Raw genomic sequence first — 17,563 nt, 5'->3', positions numbered from 1 at the left:
TAGGTATCATAATTGGCTAATTGATAAGGGAATCAGATTCACTCATATCCCCAGCAGGCGCAGTGCCCACTAGAGAGCTGATGATTCCATAATTTTTGAATGAACAAATGGTGGGGATGTTGCTAAATTTCACATTGTTCTCAGTTTATTTTGATGAAGTGGTCAGGGGTCACCACAGGAGTTGTTAGTGTCATTTTTTTTTCTTTTTATTGGATGTTTTATTTGGATTCTGTTCAAGAACAAGGAAGATCAAGAGAGTTGTGGATCCAGTGTAGAAATCATGAAGATACCACACTGACGGGATGGGGGAACAGAGGCGCCTCAGTAGGTCTGAATGGTTTTCATGATCCATCTTGCATAGGGATGCACTTTGGTGAAGAATCCTTCACTTCCCAGGATGATGCTTCCTTTTGCCCAGGATAAAATTCCATGCACCCTCCCATTGCAGATGGCTGGAGCAGCTGACACTTCCTGCCAGGGAGAGGAAACAAGCAGAGGTCAGTGTTGTTTGTCCTCATGGAACAAGAATGAATTCCAAGAAGTGGCACATTATAGCAGCAGAGGCATTTAAGGGACTGGACTCATTTTTCTTGAGAGATGACAACCCTCTTTTCACATCCACGTAGGTCTCACCTCTCTTGGGTCAAGCTTGACCCAACCTGAGAGCAAGTACGTGGAGACAGGACAAACGGTTCTGCTCAGAATCTCTCCCACTCTAAAAGAGGGGCAAGGGAATTAATAATGATAAACCCAGAGACGGGGGTGGGGAGGAGAGGCCCCCTTCAGGCCTTTTGGGTGAGAACCATTTAATGTCCCACTATGACCTTTCCGCCTCGTGGACCCCTTGGTCCCTTCCTGTCTGGGGAAAGGAAAGATACCTTAATTTCTGTAAAGGTGTTTAGAGGTTGTCCCACACACATAATGTTGACAGTCTTTCGTTGGTCTAGCATATTCTGGCACTCCATGGCGGGAAGCGAATGTTGGTTTGTCCAAGTCAGGATGTCGGGGTCACTGACTGGGGGGAGGAGAAGAGAAATGAAGTCCAGGGTTACTCTTATCACATATACTCCTGTGATCAGCCCCGATTGTGTAAATGCGTTAATCCCTGAGAATATTCATGGCCAGTAGCAAACATCCATCCTTCTTAGGGTGCCTTGCTCAGTACCTCTGTGTCAGAGCCGTGGATTCACAGCGTTAAGTCCTGTTTGTATCAGACGTCAGCTCTGTAGCTCTCTCTCTCTCTCTCTGTATAATTTAGAAACCTTTGAAAACTCAGGAGAAAATTAGGACTGACCATGAGAAAAGACAGGCACAAAGCCTTTGATTCCAAGAAATCTTTATGTTTGGCACCTACTTGATCTTCTTTACATTTAATCATAAAGGGAGGAAACTGAATTTAATGTGTCTAAAACTGCTTTTTAATGCGGTAGGTTATTTATAAATGGGTTGTTTATTAGTGTATGTATAGATGTTTTTTCTCCTAAGAAGCCACATTGCTTATGTCCATCATAGCAATTGTTACTACACTGTTAACTTCAGGATTCAAGGATTCTAACCAAGGTACTACATAATTTTTATCTCTAGTAGAGAGTAGCAAGGAAAAAACAAAAAATTGACCAGAGATTGCTCAAGCTAAGCCTCGTGTTACGTATAGAGCAGGATTTTTCTCATGGAGTGTGTCCAGTCCAGCAAAGCAGATTGGGCCAGAAAGTGTCAGGTCAGAAAAGAGGAGTTAACATTTGATTTTAAATTTTATGGGAATTGAATTGAAATACATAGGACAAGCTGGGTGAAAGTAACCTAATGACTTGAAATCATGAATTCCTAGTAACTGTTGGGAGCCTTGCACCAGAGAGCTTACAGAATTAGTTTGTCACTATGATTCTGACATGCAGAGCCTATGTGATAAAACCTTTGTATAGTTTTATTTTGTTTTCAAATGGTATGTAATAAATTACTTTTGTAAAATGTGATGCAATTACTTTGAATAAGACTTATAAAGTCAAGGATAAAAATCATAAATGTTGGATTTGTTCAGGAAATATATTCCCAGGAATGTTGCTTCTAAATTGAAAATGAAGTTGCCAAATACTGAGACTGTAAAAGTTCCTGCTTTGTATTTATTTTTGCAAAACAGACTGATTTTTAAGTTCCCATTTTTTATTTGTGTTTACAGACCAGTTGGATTGCTCTGTAGCCACAGTGGGGTTTAAACCTCATCAATATCTATGGCCCTTTGCCTCAGTGAACCCAGCTTTGGCAAGCCAATCAATCAATGTCTCTTTTTCAAGTCAGCCAATCAGACCTCCCTCCAGTAAACATGCCTCAACGTGCCAGCCAATCAACAACAATCTCACCCAAGTAACCACGCCTCTACAAATGATGTCAGCTCTCTTAAGCCTGTGAGGGTCCTCCCCTCCCTGTCCAGAAAGCTCCCCCAAACCCATGCAAGCCCAGTGCTCTGCTCTGCTCAGCGAGGCAGTACCGGCTCGAAATGCTCTTCCTTACTGTAATAAGCCATAAATTTAGCTGTATCATTTCATTTCAGATACCTACCAAGTGGTGGTTCCATCATTCTTTGACAATACCTAAAGAGAGCCTGAGGTTATTAGCAGCCACATGAAGTAAAGGCCACCAGGGACCCACAAATGTGTAAGAAAGCAACTTTCTTCATAAAATGCCCTTGATAAGACGTGATCCTGTGGAGACCAGACCTTCTGAGCTCATACCAATTAGAGCTCAGATGGTAGAGGGAGATGTGCCTGCAACGTGGATTGCAGCAGTGTTTCCCAGAGGCATGTGAGGCCAGAGAGACACCAAGAGTGTGTCATAATAGCTCCCCTGGGAACCCTCAAGGTCTCCGCCCCTAAGTGGGGACCGCTGGTGGAGCGATAGGTCTAAGAGTAGCACTCCACATGGAAACAGCTCTGGTGGCAGGAAAGGTGGCTCCCCCAACCACCCTCTTAGTCTTAGGGTCCACTTGAATGAATCGCCTTCAACATAGCTTGGGCTGTCTGTGGTACGGGGTGGGAAGTACCCTCTCCTGCCTCCTTAGATCTCGCATTTTGGTTTTGTTTTCCCACTGCTGTTTCATGAATTGCTTGGACTTTCAGCAGCTATCCACAAGACAGCAAAGCTGCCCTCCCACAAGATGCCTTGATATTGTCTTTAGCATAAGATACTTTCCCTACCTTTATTTCAATTCAGTTCCCTGGACTCTGATCTTGAATGTTCTAAAGGTGTAACAGCAATGGCCTGCTCCTTTTGTTGTCTGGCTGGCTGCCCTGTATCAGTCTCTGAATTTTATCTTTTGATCTCTAATCTTGGTTATATTAGGTCCTGGAAGTAATGGCTCGAGGGTCAAGAACATTCCCTTATAGCAGCTATTTCCTTCAGGTAGATCGCTCCCCATTTTCCCCAGCTCTAAAACCCTCTCAGGATGAAGAACGCAGAGTCAAACACTTACTGTTTTTATATTCATTCCAGCTCCAGATTGGGATAAAGCAGGAATCATTAAATGCTAGAGGCTCCATCGCGATGGCGATGGTTCCCACGCGTGTGTTGAGCGCAGCAGCCTTCGACAGTTTTATCAGCATCAGGTCGTTTTCCAGAGTGTGCGCGTTGAATTCAGGGTAAGGCACGGTCAATGAGGAATTCCGTGTCTGCTCTTTCTTATGTGTGATGCTAGGTTGATAAACTCCCAGTCGGATTTTAACACTTTGGAAGAAAGAGGGCGGGGAGATGGGAAAGAGCGAGGTCACCGAACGTCAGAACTGCAAGAAACGTCAGAGGTGACTTTCTCCAGTCACCTTAATTTTATCTCTTAAACCTGAGAGCTGAAGTGACCTGCCTTGGTCTGTACAATATCACTATTGTACACTGTAAACAAACAATAGTTTACAGGATTATTGTATTAGACTCAAAGTATATCTAAGACCTGATATGGCATCTGCCACCTAGAACACACACTGTAGTCTAGTTGTTATGATGATGATGGTGGTGGTGGTGATGATTTGGATAATCTGAGCAGGTAATAGAGATGGCACCACCTGAGCAAGCATATCGTGCCCTTTGTTTCCAGATATTCTTAGGCCCCCATAGGAGCTCCTCTCAGGCCCACATCATTATATTCACCATGTGCCGTCTACACTGATCTTAGCTTCACAAGACTCTTACTAGTCTATTGGGACTCCCATTGGCCAGTTTCCGTTATATTTCCTGGACAAACTCAAACCCACTCACTTCCATCTCCAGGAGTCGAGTCCTATAACAGATACAAGAGTCATTCCCTACGAAAAGTGGTTCATGCATTTGGTCTGGCTGGAAAAAGAACCTCAGACTTCCCAACTCCAGTTCTTGGAGGGGATGAACTGTCTCTATTTCTTTTGTGTTTCTCATGATGCACAGAGCAGGTCCAGTGTGTGTTCTAGTAAACTGTCTTGAACAACCCAGTGGCTGAGAGATGTGAGTTTGAAACGACCCTTGTGTACTCTGAATAGGTCCCAGTCACACAACGCACTCTGACCCGGTCACAGAAGGGACACTGAGCTTTGCAAGGGGTAGCGTTCTTGCCTTTGTCCCGTATCACACGGCCTCTGCCTAACTCTTCAGCCTCACCCGTGAACACCCCCCACTCATCATACTCAGAGAACACTGGTCTCGCAAATGTCTTTACTGCTTCAGGGACTCTGTGTACTGATCCCTCTGCCTGGGAGTCCCCCAGGCTTTGTGTACTTGGCTGCCTCCTCCTCTTTCTGTGGGTGTTTCCTCTTCAAAGGGCCTGACAGGACCACCCTAACTAAAGCAGATCTCTTGTTTCATTCCTGTATATTGCAGCTTGCCACCCTTTATGGTTTATTTTTGGCCATTTATTTGTTTTATTTCCTCTACCAGAATGTAAGCTCCATGAAGGAACACTTACGTTCCATCTTGTTCCTTTGCTGTTCTCTCAGTGCATTAAGCAATTCCTAGCATATAGTAAATGTTCAATAAATATGTTGAATGAAAGAATATTATTTACTCTCCATGGGACAGAGGCGTCTGACACCTCTCTATTGATTGCCTCTTAAACTGACAAATGCGAATGATTTTCCCCATTGGGAAGAAGATCCTCTCTCTTCCTAGGTCTTCTAATTCCCTTAGGATGCCATTAGAACTTGCTGGAATGCCTCACCAGACCTGCTTTTGTTTAAACGGATTCCCTCACGGCTCCCAAGAGCAAAGGGACACTTACGGTAAGGGGCAGTGAGCAGCTGTCAGCACCCACTCGGGGTGAATGAGAGACCCCACGCAGGGCTCTGGGCTGGATTGCAGATACACCATGTAAGGAACAGTAACATTTTCTTGCAAGTTCAGCTTATCCTTTTCCACATCTTTGGCCAGAACGACTCCTGAAGAAGTGATGGGGTCATAGGTGGAAAGCCAGATCAAGAGGTTAAGAGGTGAGGGTTGGCTAGGGTAGTTTTTCCCAGCTAAGGGTTTTCAAAGATAATGTCAAGGTCTTCAAATTATTTTTTTAAAAAAGTAACTACATGTATATAATTATCAGGAGAAATCATGCATGTCCAAGCTATACACATTAAGGAAACTGACACATCTTGGCCAGGCATGGAAGTCAAAATTAAATACTCCCCAAGTTTGGAAGTGAAAGGAATGGAAAAGCTTGGGGTAGGGACATGAGGCTTCCAGAGTCCCTGACCCAGCCCGCCTTCCTTTCAGTTCTTACTCCTCTAAAGTCCTTCTTCCCACAGAGAGGGAAGACATACTTTCCCTGTGACTGTCCAGGAAACGCGGCAAGCTAGGAAATCACACATTCAATAGTCCCAGAACAGAGAAGGGCACTTACTAGTGACATATCCTAACAGGGAGTGCATGGGGAACGGTTCCTTTTGTTTCCTTCAGCAGCTGGTTGAAGGCAATGCCCACTGCTCCTGTCTCTGCGGCTGTGACTAGCTACTCCCTTTTCCAACCCTTCCCTGTACCACCCCGTCTTTCCCGCAGCGGCCACTACGGCCCAGACTCACCAGCTGCACTCAGGAAAGCGAGGATGACACAGCAATGCATGGCAGGCTGTGATCTCGTCAGGGGCACACGGGGTGGATCAAATTGGAAATGGTCCCAATCTTTAGTCCAAGTGCAAGAACTGCTGTAGGAGAAACATTAAATGGACCTTATGGGGGAGAAGCAATCTTCAGACTCGTCCTTATCAAAACCCACGCACATAAGCAAAGCTGGGAGCTGCCTCTCTGGGCGAGAGAGGAAGGAGTGAACCAAGCCAGGCCCCCGGTGCCTCCTCTCTGAGCCTAAAAATCTCAGGAGTCATGATGTGGCTGTTGACGTTTCCCCGCCTCTCTCTGTGACACAGCCTTTCCTAGTTGTCCCCTCCTCTCTCTGTGACTGTGACCTCTCTCCGTGCTCTCCCTTGCCATCTCCCTTTGCCCAAAAAGCAGGGCCGCTGCCATTCTCAGAGACTTATCAAACGTCGGGGTAGGAGACAGATTTAATAAATCATTTCTGCCCCTCCTGTTGGTGACAAGGAAGCTGTGGTCCTGGGGGACGTCAGTGGCAAAATTAGGACCTGGAACTGAATCTGCAGGTGTCCTGTGACAGGCTGACCTTCACCTGAGCCCTGTGCTCCCAGAAAACAGTGGTGGGTTAAAAAAAAAAAAAAAAAAATCCCGTGGGAATTTTGTATTCTTCTAAACAGCTTACCACAAAGAATTACCCTTCCCCACATCAGTTAGAAGAGACTCTTTCTCATGGCTTCCGTGAGACTTTGATGCCTCCCTTATTTACCTGTGACAAACTCAAACACAGACCTTTCCCTTTTGCCTGAACCCGCGGACATGGCCAGACCCAGACCCTCCAACTCCCCAATCTTTGTCTCACGAATGATCAGCTGAGCTTAGACCTGTTTTTTCCCTGAAACTAGTGAAACGTAGATATAAACAGCTAATTGACTGAGAAGTCCCCTGGTTGCAAAACAACCTCAACCATAAATCCCCCCACCTGTCTCTTTCGCCCTATGAACATCTAAGGCAAAACCATTCTGCTAGACACTGATTTTTAAGTCTGCAGTGCTCTTACCGCGGTCATCTGAATAAAATAAATCTCCTTACCTGTTCAGTGTTTGGCTTTGACACACGCACCACCTTCCTTCTTCTTATAAATTAGCCTTACGTGAGAACTTTCCAGCTGCCACCCAGAAATAGGTAATAATAGTGGGTTCAATTGGGCTACTGGTCTCTAGTTTTCCTGTCGTGTCCTTCTCTGGCTCTAGTATCAGTAGAATGAGTTTGGAAGTGTTCCCTCTGCTTCATTTTTTTTTTTTTTTTTTTTGAAAAGTTGAAGAACTGGCATTAATTCTTCAAATGTATAGTAGAAATCTCCAGTGAAGCTGTCTGGTTCTGGGTTTTTTCTGTGTTGAGAGTTTTTTAATTACTGTTTATCTCTTTCCTCGTTATTGGTCTGTTCAGATTTTCCATTTATAGAGTGCTTGGAACAGTGACTCCTAGTGGCAAATAGTAAATACTTGATCAATAAAATAACTCACTTTAGGACCCCCATACTCGTATATTCCAGGCTTCTGAGGACGCCTTTTTATCTTAATGTCCAGATTGTTGTAAAGTCCTCACATCTTTGTAATGTTTTCTTGTTTATTAACATAGTGGACTGTTGAGTCAAGTTTCTACGGTTCAGTTCCTGGCTTCAGGACTTACAAGCTGCCTTATCCTGAGAAAAACATGTAACGTCTTTAAGCCTCAGTATTCTAAACTATAAAATAAGAGGAATATTAGTAGTATACCTCATTGGCTAATTGGGAGGATTAAATATTAAATAGTATTTAATAAAAGCACCTAAGCATGGTGCGTGGCATATAAAAATACTTAATCATTGCTTGTTATTTTGATTACATGTTTGCACCTTTGCAAAAATGAGAAACGAGTCCTGAGTATGCAGAAGGAGCAAACCCTCATGGCGTCCCTGGCCCACAGAATTGTGTATTTCCTGGAACACGGCTCCTCCTGAAGTCACGGGTTCAGAATTATTAGGAACGCATGCGTGCAAGGTCCCCCCAGCCCAGTCCAGTCCAGCTTCCTCCTCTGAGAAACTAGATCACGGAGTGTACTAATCTGAAGTCAAGTTACTTCTACCCAGCTTATATATCCTGTGTGAAAACAATATTTACAGCTAAGCTTCTAAGTGCAGATATTCCTTTATTTTATATCGCTACAAAAGGTCATAAGTAACCATGACGTTGAAAGTTGAGAGCCCTTTTCTCAATAGTTTTCAGGAGCGAGGGATAAATTACCTGTTACTCTAATTAGACACAGCAAGCAAAAAAAAAATCCTTTGTCTCTATGCATGGTTCCTAATCTCAGATCGTTACCTCTTTACATTTCCTTAATTTTTACTGCAAAGATACCATGTCTTCCTGGATCTTATTGAGTCATGAATTAGGTATTTATTGTCGTAAATATATTTTGGTGCGAGATATTGCTTCTAACTCTACAAAGTGGCTTTTTATTTTAAATTGTATGTTTTCCTAGGTCTTTTGATGTTTTGCTTTGATTGTAGTTTACAAGCAGATCTCTGCTTTCCTGTCATCCGCCCCTTTCTCCAGTTTGCTTTTCCAGTGGCATTTGTGTTGATCGCCATTATATTCTGTAGTCTCTGTGTTTTGCTTACCCAGTTAGCGTGTATATGCCACCAAGACGGGCATTTGACCGTGTTCTTCCCTTCAGGATCTTTAGTGCACAAAACATGGTCAGGCACAGAATAGGCCCTCAATAAGTGCTTGTAGAGTAAGGGTTGGCTAAACGAATAGAATAGTTACACTGTCTCTACTGCGGGACATACCAGGTATATTTAACCCATCCTCTATTAATGGATATTTGAGTTGTTTCTGGATTTTCAGGGTTATGGAGACAATGCACTAATAAGCATCCTTGGTTAGTCTAGTTAAGGCTACGGCTGCCTCCTTAATGTCTACAACTCCTGCTCTTCATAACTACCCTTATAATTATTCAAACATACCCATGTAAGGCCAAGTTTATTGCAGAGGGAAAAGTCCACCCTGGTCCGCTCTGATGGTACGGCACATAGCTTAATTATAAATTAATCAGCATAATCCCATGCAACGACTGGCTCAGGGATGTGCAAATGACCAAATTCAGTTAAGGAGACACCATTCGATGTCTGCTGGAGGCTTCCGGAAAGAAGTTTCCCAGACCTTCTGAGGGCACCTGTTTATCTCTCTCCCCAGGCGGAGATAAGAGAGACTATTGCTCCGAGAGCATTTTGATCACAAGAGCTTTATGCTTAAGGCTGAAGCGAACAGTAAAGCGGACATAGAAATAAATCGGGTCCTTGGCACCATTTTTGAACTGCTAACTCAAACTGCCCTTGAAGTTCTCCCGATGTGTAAGCTTTCATCAGTGCATTTTTTTAAGACTGTGAGTTGGATATTCTTTTCCTTACAACTGGATTGACTTCTAAATGATACACTCGTGTGTGTGTGTGTGTGTGTGTGTGTGTGTGTGTGTGTAGTTTTTATATGCATATTTTAATGGGATAGATTTGTAGAAGTTAAGTTGCTAGGCCAGAGAGCATACAGACTTTACATTTTAATAGCAATTCACAAATTGTGGATAGTTTTTAAACAAAATAAGAGATAGAAAGTGACAAGATATGCTGAAAAGGGACTTGTGGGTGGTCTCAAGAAAAATGATTTGTTTGCCCTTTTCATACATTTTGCCCTGATCGCTCATCCTTTATGTGAGACCTGACACTTAACTTGTCAGGGCTCTGAATCTCCTCTCTACCTGACGTGGTCAGGTAAGTACGTGTATATTGCTGGTGGTGATGGGGTGGGGTAGAAAAAGATTTCAGAGGGAGCAGGAGAATCTTTAAACTCATTTGTTTCCGGGGAGAAACCTGAGATGTTTAGTTAAGGTAGATCTAAGGCTACTTATTTTAACAAAGAGGAGTTATATATCAATTTAATTTCAGCCATATGCAAACATAAAAGTAACTCAATGAGAACTAAGGAAATAAAGCAGGACCCATTGATTATGACCAAATATTTAAGAGCCTTGAATCCAAAGCTCCGGAATTTGGGCTGCACCCTAGGGGCGGTGATAAGGCAATATTACCACCTTATGTGTAGGGCTGCTCTGTACACATGTGCCCTCCTGGGTTAAAAGGGATAGAAAGTTGGTAATGGGAAATGCACCTACCTATACTCTCCTCTTCCAAGGAACCTACTATGGACTACATGTTTGTGTTCCCCCAAAATGCATAGGTTCAGACCCTACCCCCTCAATGGATGAGATTAGGAGTTGGGGCTTTGGGAAGGTACTTAGGTTTAGGTGAGGTCATGAGGAAGAGATCGCAACTGGCTCTGTCAGCCATGTGAGGATAAGTGAGAAGGCAGTTGTCTATAAGCCAGGAACTGGGCCCCCACCACTTCCTGCCGGCACTTGAACTTGGACTTCCAGCCCCCAGAACTGTGAGAAGCGAATGTTGGCTGTTTCAGCCACCCAGTCTATGGTTTTTCAGTTATAGCAGCCCAAACCAGCTAAGACATACCTGTCCTTCCCTTCATCCCTGGGACCGCAAACATTTTCCTCTTTCAGACCTCCACCTTCTCCAGCATTTCCATGCTCAGGCCACACGGGTCTTTTCCCTTCGCCCAGACAGATATACGAGGACACGGAAATCATGTGTTGAGTCTTGTACTCCGAACCATCCTCTGGATGGTCCACAGAACAACCTAGAGGTGGGGGGAGGATGTCGAAGGGCTAAAGCAGGGTGCTTCTGCTGCCTCTCCAGAGCTGATGAGAACAAACAACACCTCTGTAGCTGAAAGACCTCAGGGTAATACAACTATTTCCTGCAAACTTATCTGCATTTGCACTTTTTTTTTTTTTTTTTTTTTTGCTTATAGTTCAAAATAGTACATAATTTGAGCTGGGATTGAGGGTGACTGGTGGTGGGAGAAGGGCACAGATTTCCTGGAGACATGCCTGCGATAGCAATAAAATCCCAGTGGGAAAATAAGAAAGATCTTAGAGAACTGGCATGCATAGGTAGGTGAAACCTTGGATAATGCAGGAAATCTGTGCTTTCTAAAACGTTCTCCTTTTAGAGGTTTCCCTTATTTAACCTCCCAGAGTTTCAGAGAGATTAGAGAAAAAAAGGAGAGCATGGTGTCACAGCAGCCCCGCTGCACAGAATAAGACAGCCCGGGGCTTCACCCCAGCTTTCCTGTGAACTAGTGTAATTACGTTGGGATGTCAATTTTAACTCCCTGCATTTTAGTGTCACTGTCTGTTTAAAAATGTGATGGTAACAGCCAGTAATCCTAACCTTATCCATCTTTATATCCTCAGTGTCCCACAGAGGAGGTGATGACTGAATTTATTTTGGTTAGGTTGAATGAATAACTAAATAAGCTTTCAAATTGCTTCCTCCTCTAATAGTTCAACTCTGTGTCCACCCTCTTCCTCAGCAGCCAGTTTCAAGAGCAAGGTTATAAATCCCAAATAAGGACAGTTCTTGGACATATTAGGTGCAGGACAAAATGTTTTTATTTAGATACTGTTTGCAGGCACAGGAAGACGATGAAGGTGCCTCCCGCGATGGGTCACAAAGACACAAACGTGCTTAGTTGGCAGCGATGGTCTCCTTAATCCAGTCCACGTAGTTGCAGACCTTGGTGTAGACACCAGGCTTGCCCCTGAGGGCGCAGCCGTAGCCCCAGGAGACAATGCCCTGGAGCTCTCCGTTGCAGACCACGGGGCCGCCAGAGTCACCCTGAGCAAGAGGGAAAAGCCAGTTAGAACTCGCAGCTACGCCCAGGTGGGAGAAAGGCTCACAGATGCTCTTGCTGTGTCCGGGAGCCTCCTTCCCAGGCTCCTGCTCCTCCGTGAGCAGCACCTTCTCTTCCCCCTGGAAACGCACCCCTCAGTCTCCACACACGTCCTATTCTTCTTCCTCCCTCCTTCTAGCTCCTTCTCTTTCCTTAGTTGCAGGCCCGAGGGGCCAAGGAGAGGTGGAGGGCGGGGGAGTGTCATGCTGCCCTGCTAGCCCTGCTTCTTTCAAAGAGTCCTCCTCGGAAGGGCACCTCCATGTACTATGTGCACACCATCTTCTGTGTATCTTTGCCCCCTTAATCCTAACCATTAATATGGCAAAAAGAAAGGTCATCGTTTATCCCCCGTCTCTCCCTCACCCCCCATCATCAGCCCCAGAGCCAGCCTTTCAATCGTCCCTGTTTCAGAGAAGGGGAGATGTGGTGGGCTGAGCTGCAGGAGAAGGGCCGCAAAGCAACAGACCTGGCAGGAGTCCTTCCCGCCCTCCAGGAAACCCAGGCACATCATGTTGCTGGTGATCTGGCCAGGGTAGGCGCTGCGGCAAGTGCTGTCGGACAGGATGGGGGCCTCCAGGCACTGCAGGAGCTCGGGGTAGTCATCTGTGGGTGCAGAGGCCGACATGGAGCATCCCCCACACTCCTAGAAATTTCTTTGCCACTACCTCTCCCCTCCCTCCCACCGCTCCCCCTCTTCCTCTCAGATTGCCACTTCTAGTTTGGGAGAACTTGTATCCGGAAGGTCTTCCAAGCAGTTTTAATCACGTTGTTTTCTGTGTGACACTAGCATCTGGGAGCACAGATCTCAGACCTGGAGACTGAGTTCTCCGGCAGGTTTCTACCGAGGCTGTGCCACGTCCCTTTGTCTCCTGCCTGTTTCCCTCTCAGTTTCTAGTTCTCTGCAAATCATGGGTCACTTCCACTGTATACCTGGCTGCTTCATCATAGCTCATTTTGTAGTGTTTTCCAGCAAAGGACCCTTCCTCATTTCAATGAATGTATTCCAAGGCTCCGCATACCCACGAGCTGGCCTCTAGGAACCTGGCCTTGAGTGACAGTTTGGACTAACTGCCCCTCAACCTGCCTTTCACCTCCCTCTAGGAGTCTCAGATTCGGCGCTTCTGGTCCAGGTGACACTTACAGCCATTGCTCTGGGTGTTGCCCCAGCCAGAGATGAGACACTGGGTCCCAACAGCTGCACAAGATCTGGGCAGAGAGACCGTGGCCACGCGAGAGCTGATGGTGGCGGGCGAGCTCAGTTTAATCAGCATGATGTCGTTATCAATGGTTCTGCTATTGTACTTGGGGTGGCGGATGACCTTGGCCGAGTTAATAAACTGCTCGTTGCCTTCGATGACTTCGATGTTGTGTTCTCCCAGACGCACCTGGATTCGGCTGGATTAAAGGATGAAAAGGTCCCTGAGTATCCCACCTGAGCCCTTCCTCCCTCCAGTACACACCAGTCCTGAGCATAAGCACAGAACCCTCCCCGTCAAGCTTTCACAGCACAGTGATTGTCCCCCTAAGGTGGCCCTCCCAGACACGGTGCAGGCTACACTGTCCTTAGGGAGGCATCACTGCAGGCACAGACTCAGCCCACGGCCTTGTTAGGGAAGCCAGGAGAGGAATGGGGACCACAGGACACGTACAACAATGGGAGTTGCAAAGGGAGTTGGTGGCAGAGAATCAGCATTTCTCCTCTGGTTGGGCTTTCCAAGCACTGATGTGGCAGGAATCAGATGTGGGAAGGCTGCTAAGCAGGGCAGAATGGGCCGTGCTTATTTTCAGTGTGCTGGAAATCTCACTTATTGGTTTCCTCCACGTGCCTTTTTTGTTCTGGTTGCGGTGTCATGATCAGGACTATTGACTGATGAATGCTCGTAAGCTACGTCCAAGCATCCTTCATCACTCACTATTTCCCCACCTGTGCCTTTATCTGGAAGGACATCAGGACCTCTCAGGGGGCCGTGTGAAAGCCCCTCAATACATCCTGCGAAGCCTGGGGAATAGTGAGGCTCTGGGACTCTGAATGCTCACCCCTCAGTCCTAGCTCTGCAGGGTGCCGGCTTGTGCTTTGGCAGGGCCAGGGGTGACGTCAGTCTCAAGGAACAGGGGTGTGAGTACAGGACACTTACGACTTGTAGCAGTGAGCCGCAGACACCACCCACTGGTCATTGATGAGGGAGCCACCACAGAAGTGGTAGCCAGCGTTCAGGGACACCTGGTAGGGGATGGAGTTCTCCTGGCAGGTGTAGCCCCCGACGATCTTGTCATCATCGTCAGCGGGGAAAGCAGCTGGCAGAGAAAAGTGGGAAACTGTCTGTGAGAAAGAGCCATCTTCTGCTCACCACCAAGTTTTTGCTGATGAACCAGAAAAGCTCAGGTCTTGTTTTCTTGCCGCACGTAATCAGGAGATGGTGATTTTAACGTAATTTTTTCCCCAAACCTTATTTTTCTATACCTTTCACACATACTCTACTTACACCATTAGTACCTATTTTTTAATTTATGCTTTACAGTTGATAAATATACTGGTGTGTTTTTTTTATATGGAATCCCACCCCCCACACACAGATCAGAGACTCTACATAATAAATGCCCTGAACACCACCACCTAGAGATACAAAGAATACTTTTTATGTAAAACTCTGCTCAGCAGCCATGCAAATAGGTGTTCAATAAAGCTTTGCAATGACCAGGGTTATGTTTATTTGTGGTGGTTGGCATAGGATAGATAGCCATCCCCGTGAGGTAACAGAAAGGGAGCTTTTAGAAGCCTCCCAAGAACGTCCTGGCCTGGAAAAAAATGGGAATTTTCTACTTTTGTTCCCCCAGTTTCTCTTCTTGGTCCTCACCTAAATTTTTCACAAAATAATTTCACAGAACATTATAAGATTTTCGTCTCCAACCTGTCCCCTTATCCCAATGATCTTTCTAACATTTTAAAATTTATTCAGCATTGTGAAGTCTGGCGTATTACGATTTCTTACAGCTCCAAAAGTCTGTGAATAAATTATGTGCGTCCTGTTGTTCAAGTATTTTACAGTAATTTTGAGAAAGACATTTCCAGGTGTATAGATAGGTATATTAAATTTATACTTGCCCAATTTGAAAAAAATTAGTATGTTTTAGTAGTATGAACTTTAGTAGTAAAAAACCAGAAATAATCACATCTCTGTTTCACTTAATGATTGCATGACATATTATTTTACACCGGAGACACTTCATTAGCAAAGATGTTGTGAAACCCAGGCCATAGCTTTTATTCATGAGAAATAAAAGATCTTTGCCTGTTACGATGCCCTTTAGTATAGAGGAGCCTGAGGCTGTCACCCTCACAGCCTCTGCAAGGAGCACAGGATTACTCATTAGTCCCAATTATTAACTCCAAATCCTTAGAAAAGTCACATTTCCTTCATGTTGACCATCCAGCCTTTCTCCTCTTCCTTCATAGATTTTACCTTGAAGTTCATGCAAGTTCTGCCTCTTTATACTTTGCACACCGATCACGTCTGTTCACTGTGACCTTTCCCCACCAAGTGAGATTCATTCATCTACCCACATATGGACTATCCAGTGCTGCCTCAACAGTTGAAGCTTTTTGAATACAGAGATTACATTCAACATTCATTGTTGTCTTCCAGAGTACAGACTTACATGCATGACAGACACCTACTGATTCATTTATTGAGAGAGACTCACCAGCAGCTCCCAGGAGAGCAAGGAAGATGAAGGTCTTCATGGTTGCTCGCTGGATCTGGTCCGGAGATTAGGTGGAAGGTTTTCGTCCTCTGCTATTTATTTGTACCTCCAGGTTCCTCGTTGACACCCATGGCCACAGGTGCCAGGAAAGTGATTTCATTGGAAAATCACAAATCCAAATTTAGAATTCAGTTCTGTGCCAAATTAAACGTAATTCAGCATCAGATTTAAACATGAACTTTTGTCTACTTTTTTAGAAGGTTATGGGAATGAAAGTAATGAAGCCACCTGATGGGAACGGTTCCCCAGAATAGAAAAGCAAGGTGGAGTGAGGTCGCAGAACAGGGCTACAGGTGTCCTGATTCCCAGACAAAACTCTTAGGTCCTTGAATATCTCAACTGTGAACGTGTATCCTAAAGGCTTTCTTGAATGCTACGCCTTTGATGTTTAATTGACATTGTCTCTTTCACAATTACATGATTTTTCTTGTGGTAAAATGGTCTGGTCTTGAATATCCATGTTAACTTTTCATTACTAACAGGAAAAAGAATCAGAATAATTTGAAACTATAATAGATCTAAACAAGAGAGTGAAAGAATGGTGATAGCTTACATTTATTTAGAACTTACTGTGTATCGGGGTTTTTTCTAAATACTTTGCCTGTATTAATTTAGTAATCCGCATAACAACCCTTCAAGATACTTACTATCATCCCAACTTTACAGATGGGAAAACTGAGGCACACAAAAGAATAGCAGGTTTGACTGAAATCACACAGCAAGTACAAGGTAGGATCAGGATTCCAACCCAGGAAATACAGCTTCAGAGTTTGTGCTCTTAACCACTCTGCAACACTTTCCCAGTAAGTTTGCCGGAATCTGGAGACCAAGGGAAAACAGAATTTTTGGCCAGTGATAATACAATTGAAATTTATGGAGTGCTTACTATGTGTGAGCCTTACTATGTGTGAGGCTCCGAGTTAAAGGAGCATATAGAATAGTGACAACTCTAAGAAACGGGCTCCCGGAGCAGGCCTTACAAGGATGGTGGGGCACACAGAGGTATCCAGCATCAGTGAATGTCGGTGACAGCTAACCTTCAGCTACACCCACATGACACATCTGAATGGCCTGGGGTGCTGTTTCTGCTTTAGCAGACCATCCCTCCTGAAATAGTCTCTGTTTGTTGCACATTTGAAATATTTTGCTGATACGAAGATGATTTGAGGGGGTGTGGAGCAGGGTAGATCTGAAGTGAAAGCGATTACTATGCTAAGGGAAAGTGACTAGGCGATTACTCCCTGTGAAAGAGGCCAGGCAAGTACGGGAACAGCGCGAGGGGTCTCTGTATAAACGTATGCAGCTTTCGCATGCACGCAGAGTGGGTGAACAGACCTGAAGAAGATGTCCTTGCATGAATGTACGGGAGCTTTGACCTACAACATAACTGTGATGCGGTCCTGTGAGTCGTTCTGTGAAATGGGACCCTGGAGAATTGGGTTGAAGGTTCCCAGACTCAGTAAGTGTTCTTGTCTGCACATCATGTGTGCAAAACGTGTGTTCTCAGTAACATCAGTGAGTTCTCATTTACCCTCCGCACTGTGTGTGGGGTCCCCTTCCTCGGCCTCCTGGCGCACACACAGCCATCAGCTGTGCACGCGGAGGGCCCATGTTCCCTCGGCAGTGTGTTGCTACCTACACTTCTCTTCCTAACCTCAGACACATGGTGGCCCAGAGGCGTGTGTGTGTTTAATGAATCTGTATTTGTCACCTCTCTTTCCCATGCACATCGCTGAGTGGCCTTGGAGAACTATTCCAACTTGTGCCCGAATTGCAGGCAGATTGGGTTCCAGCAAATATGTTGACATTTGTCTTGGCAGCAGCAAGAGTCACCCGCTTCTAAAGTCGAGTTCATGCTCCTTTTCTCAAGGGCATCTGTTTGTCTCTTTCCTTAGCTTCTCCAGCCACTTCCCTACATTCCCTGCCACC

General features: G+C 45.1%; 2 protein-coding genes across 2 annotated transcripts; both read right to left on the bottom strand.

The window, feature by feature from the left end:
- Positions 1–19: 19 nt before the first annotated feature.
- LOC109457168 (putative inactive serine protease 58) lies at positions 20–10,863 on the bottom strand. Its single transcript, XM_074315917.2, has 6 exons — positions 10,591–10,863; positions 6,024–6,145; positions 5,234–5,390; positions 3,467–3,717; positions 879–1,015; positions 20–471 (listed from the first exon to the last, which is right to left on the bottom strand). The coding sequence occupies exons 1-6, from the start codon at positions 10,722–10,724 to the stop codon at positions 322–324; spliced, it is 951 nt and encodes a 316-aa protein (XP_074172018.2). The 5' UTR covers positions 10,725–10,863; the 3' UTR covers positions 20–321.
- A 710-nt stretch (positions 10,864–11,573) lies between these two features.
- Positions 11,574–15,730, bottom strand: LOC109457165 (trypsin). The gene is made up of 5 exons (XM_019749846.3): positions 15,575–15,730; positions 14,008–14,167; positions 13,014–13,267; positions 12,339–12,475; positions 11,574–11,817 (listed from the first exon to the last, which is right to left on the bottom strand). The coding sequence occupies exons 1-5, from the start codon at positions 15,612–15,614 to the stop codon at positions 11,668–11,670; spliced, it is 741 nt and encodes a 246-aa protein (XP_019605405.1). The 5' UTR covers positions 15,615–15,730; the 3' UTR covers positions 11,574–11,667.
- Between the last annotated feature and the right edge of the window lie 1,833 nt (positions 15,731–17,563).

This window comes from Rhinolophus sinicus, chromosome 8, assembly GCF_057876585.1.
Source record: "Rhinolophus sinicus isolate RSI-liver-muscle chromosome 8, RSI-T2T, whole genome shotgun sequence".
NCBI classification, from domain to species: Eukaryota; Metazoa; Chordata; class Mammalia; order Chiroptera; family Rhinolophidae; genus Rhinolophus; species Rhinolophus sinicus.
The sequence above is the reverse complement of the archived record's forward strand: the minus strand, read 5'-3'. Positions and strand labels throughout refer to the sequence as shown.

Bases quoted from the DNA above. Each gene is read 5' to 3' on its own strand.
- LOC109457168 (XM_074315917.2), bottom strand. From the start codon at position 10,724: ATGATTTCCGTGTCCTCGTATATCTGTCTGGGCGAAGGGAAAAGACCC. The intron at 6,146-10,590 runs GTATGTCTTAGC...TTTCTCCTACAG, and splicing joins AGGGATGAAGGGAAGGACAG to CAGTTCTTGCACTTGGACTA. The intron at 3,718-5,233 runs GTAAGTGTCCCT...TTTCTTCCAAAG, and splicing joins GCTGCTCACTGCCCCTTACC to TGTTAAAATCCGACTGGGAG.
- LOC109457165 (XM_019749846.3), bottom strand. From the start codon at position 15,614: ATGAAGACCTTCATCTTCCTTGCTCTCCTGGGAGCTGCTG. The intron at 12,476-13,013 runs GTAAGTGTCACC...CTGCACCCACAG, and splicing joins CAACACCCAGAGCAATGGCT to ATGACTACCCCGAGCTCCTG. The intron at 11,818-12,338 runs GTCTGTTGCTTT...CCTCTTGCTCAG, and splicing joins GCGGGAAGGACTCCTGCCAG to GGTGACTCTGGCGGCCCCGT.